This window comes from Dendrobium catenatum, unplaced genomic scaffold (assembly GCF_001605985.2).
Source record: "Dendrobium catenatum unplaced genomic scaffold, ASM160598v2 fragScaff_scaffold_1557, whole genome shotgun sequence".
NCBI lineage: Eukaryota > Viridiplantae > Streptophyta > Magnoliopsida > Asparagales > Orchidaceae > Dendrobium > Dendrobium catenatum.
This window is the reverse complement of record NW_021320019.1, coordinates 8,987,744-8,992,018: the sequence shown is the minus strand read 5'-3', so window position 1 is coordinate 8,992,018 and position 4,275 is coordinate 8,987,744. Positions and strand designations below refer to the sequence as shown.

General features: G+C 46.6%; 1 protein-coding gene across 1 annotated transcript; it reads right to left on the bottom strand.

Annotated features, from left to right (window-relative positions):
• Positions 1-476: 476 nt before the first annotated feature.
• Positions 477-1,805, bottom strand: LOC110113563 (uncharacterized mitochondrial protein AtMg00810-like). Its single transcript, XM_020846203.1, has one exon. The coding sequence runs from the start codon at positions 1,803-1,805 to the stop codon at positions 477-479; it is 1,329 nt and encodes a 442-aa protein (XP_020701862.1).
• Positions 1,806-4,275: the final 2,470 nt, after the last annotated feature.

Below are 4,275 nucleotides of genomic sequence, written 5' to 3'. Positions count from 1 at the left end.
GAAACTAAAGAAACTAAACACCAAATGTGATCCGGAGGAGAGAACAGAGGAAGAAGAAGAAAGTGCTTTCTTGATCAGAGCTATGTACAGACAAGACCTATAAATAGATCCTAGGAAATAGAAGTACACGCATAGGCTTTAGATTGGTACAGTGTTAATAAAGGCTAATACAGTTTATTATGCTAATATCCCCCTCAAACGAACGGATCGGAGCTGATTGTGAGTTTGTCCCTAAGCTTTTTGAAGCGTGGCGTCGACAATGGCTTAGTGAATATGTCAGCTATATGATCTTCGGTTTTGATTGGAACAAGCCGGAGATGATTGTTATTAATGTGTTCCCGGAGAAATCTATGATCGATCTCGATGTGTTTAGTTCGAGCATGGTACACCTGATTAAGTTCTAACGCGATGGCAGAGGTATTGTCACAATGCAGATCAACCGAGTCGTCGTGATCTATAAGGAAATCGGAGAGCAGTCACTTGAGCCATATAGTGTCAGCAGTTGAGGCGGCGAGAGCCCTGTACTCCGATTCCGTTGATGACCGGGAAATCGTTGTCTGTTTCTTCACTATCCACGACACCAGCGTAGTGTCAAGGAAGGTGCAGTAGCTCGAAGTTGATTTCCGGGTTATAGGATCACTCACCCAATCGGCGTCGGAGTAGTTGGTGAGATTGAGACCTAATTTCATGATCGGAAGTCCAAAATCCGTTGTTCCTTTAATGTACCGAATGAGTCGCTTGAGGAAGATGTGATCCTCTTGTGGAGCGTGCATATGCTGGGATAACATATTGACGGCGTATGCAATATCCGGGAGAGTAATGGTGAGGTATTGCAACGCACCGGTGATCTTCCGATAGGTCGTGTGATCGGACAACGTGGCTGATTCCATTGTATGGCCAGCTGGTAGTTTGGTACATGAGGGATTCGCTGCAGAGTTGCAATTGATGAGATTGGCTTGTTGGATAATAGATATAGCATAGGATTCTTGGGACATAAAGTAATTATCTTGTTTATATTGAATTCGTATGCCGAGGAAGTGGTTCGCAGGGCCAAGGTTTTTTAGCGCAAATGTTTGATTGAGTTGATGAAGAAACATGGAGATGGCATCTTCGTCGTTGCCGGTGATGAGTATGTCATCCACGTATACGAGTAAGAACATTTTGGTGTTACCTTGATGGAATGTGAGGATATATGGGTCTGCCTTGCTCGGAGAGAAACCAAGTCGAAGGAGATGATTGCATAATGTTGTATAACATTTCCTTGGAGCCTGTTTGAGGCCATATAACGCTTTCCGTAGGAGGCATATGTGGTTCGGATAGACGGGGTCCTCAAATCGGTTTGGCTGCTTCATGTAGACGGTTTCTTGAATGTCGCCGTGAAGAAAGGCGTTCTCCACATCTAGTTGATGAATTTTCCAGGCGTGATGAAGAGCGATGGTGAATAGGACGCGAATGGTAGGTAGTTTAGCTACCGGACTGAATGTTTCGACATAGTCGAGTCCATATTCTTGTTGGTTGCCTTGTGCTACCAGCCGCGCCTTGAACCGAGCAACAGTTCCGTCTGCGTGAAGTTTCTTTCGAAACGTCCATTTGCACCCCAAGATTTGCTTGCTTGAAGGAGCGGGTACCAGTTGCCAGGTATCTTGCTTTTGAAGTGCAAGGAATTCAACTGCCATGGCATTACGCCATTCAAGTAGTTTGTTGGCCTCAGTGTAGCTGGTAGGATCCTGCTGAGAGATCTTGTTGTGAAGCAGATTTAAGCGATATGTTGGTTTTAGTAAGCCAGTTTTGGTACGAGTTATCATCGGATGCCTAGCCACTGTGTTATTAGGAGAGACATGATCATTATCCGCTGGGGAACGTATATGCGGATTACGGGTATTAGAGTTGAGCGGTGAGGTGTGTCTGCTCGATAGATGCTTGGACGAGGCTTTGTCCTTGGTATGTTGGGTTGAAGTAACCTGTTGTAGAGTAGAAGACGGTATTAGAAAAGAGGGAGGAAAGACTGGTTGAGATATTTGATGAGGTTGAGGAGTTTTAGATAAGAGAAACGATGTTTCAATGAATTGAACGTGATGAGAGATGATGATCCTGTTTGTTTATCTGTTCAGACACTTATAGCCTTTATAATTGCTGGTGTAACCGATGAAGAAGCATGATGAAGACTTCGGTTGGAGTTTATGCCTAGAGTGCTTCGGAAGAAGTGGGAAACACTCGCATCCGAAGGTGCGAAGATTGGCATAATCAGGTTTGGTGTTAAACATGAGACGAATTGGAGAGACATTGTTGGTCGTAGGCGTTGGCATTCGGTTTATAAGATGAGCGGCTGTTAAGACGGCATCAGGCCAGTAATTGGGAGGCATGGACGCGGTGTGAAGCAGCGTCCTGACTGTATTGACGATATGGCGGTGTTTGCGCTCTGCAACATTGTTCTGTTCCGGCATGTAGGGGCATGAGAGTTTATGATGTATCTCTTTGGTCTGAAGAAAATTTCTGAATTGTTGATTTACGAACTCAGAACCGCCGTCGGTACGCACCACCTGAACTTGGCGAGCTGTCTGTTCCTCAATGAAGTTTATGAAATTAATAAACATAGGCGTAACTTCAGTTTTAAAAGTAAAAAGAAAAATCCAAATATAATGAGAGTGATCATCAACGACAAGTAAGTAATAATAGACCTGTCAATATTGGACCCGACCCGAAAACCCGACCCGAACCCCACCCGAAAATTTTGGGTTTGGGTTGACCCGAACCAGAAGCGGGTCGGGTTCGAGTCCGAAAAATTGACCCATTTAAAAACATGGGTCGGGTTCGGGTTGACCTGGGAACCCGAAAATGACCCGGAATAAAGCTCTGACTGGCTCTACCCGCCTGAACCGCTGCCCCGTGCCCGCCTACCCGTTGCCCTGGCTGTCCAGCCGCGTCGGCGAGTCACGTCCCGAGGACAGGCGAACAGCTTCGCCGCACTCGTCTCGACTCCCTAACTCACATCGCGCACGCGTCCCGAGCTTACATCCCGCACGCTTCGCTGAGCACCTCGAGCTGCTTTCGCCGGCGTCGGGCGTCACCGGCTGCTTTCGCCGGCTTCTTGTGTCGCCGGCCTAGAGCTGCTTTTGTCGGGCGTCACCAGCTGTTTTCGCCGGCATCCGGTATCACCGGATCCTTTCGCCGGCTTCCGCTGCTGCTAGCCGATGCAGGCGTTATTGTATTCACGGGTCGAGTCGGGTTGACCTGAACCCGAAGCGGGTCGGGTTCGGGTTCAGAAAATCGCCCCGTTTTAAAAAACGGGTTGGGTCAACCCGAACCCGAATAGTGCTGGGTCAGTTTTGGGTTCGACCCGAACCCGACCCGTGACCCGAAATTGACAGGTCTAAGTAATAACGAGATCCTTGAATTGAGGAAATGGGAGAAGGTCCCCAAACATCTGAATGAAGCATAGCTAAGGGAGTTCTTTTACAAGTTACATAAGTACAAAAGACCAACTTTGGCTATTTACACATTTTACACGAGGTACAAATACTATTGTTATGCTTTATGCGCAAGAACGGAAGATCATGCGAAATCTGATCAAGAATTCGTTGATGAGGGTGCCCCAAGCGTTCGTGCCAGTTGAGATGATTTGTCTGGCTGGTGGCAAGTGCCAGTTGAGTGACATCCAGTTTCTTGATCGAAATTGGGTAGAGTCCATCTTTGCAGGGACCTCGAAGCAAAATTATGTTAGTCTGCAAGTCTTTCAACAGAAAACCGTTAGGCGTTTGTGCGAGTTGAGATGATTTGTCTGGCTGGTGGCAAGTGCCAGTTGAGTGACATCCAGTTTCTTGATCGAAATTGGGTAGAGTCCGTCTTTACAGGGACCTCGAAGCAAAATTATGTTAGTCTGCAAGTCTTTCAACAGAAAACTGTTAGGTTCAAAAGTAATAGAGATATGGTTTTCGATTACAAGTTTAGAGATGGAAATTAGATTGTGGGATATGGCAGGTATATGCAGGAGATGGGATAAGAATAGCTTACGCTCGGGGGTTGGAAGAATTCCCGTGCCAGAATGCGCTATGGGAACGGATCTTCCATCCCCGACCATGACATTGTCAGAGCCTTGATAGGTCGACGGTTGAGCAAGATTTTCGTGACCGTGTGTCATGTGTAAAGATGCACCTGAATCAAGATACCATTCAGTATAAGGTGAATCAGCTATTGCAATCAGAGCTTGCCCATTTGTTGTAGACTGAGAGGAAGGTGTAGTGTAGTTCTGATTGTGTCTGTGCCAGCAGACATCTG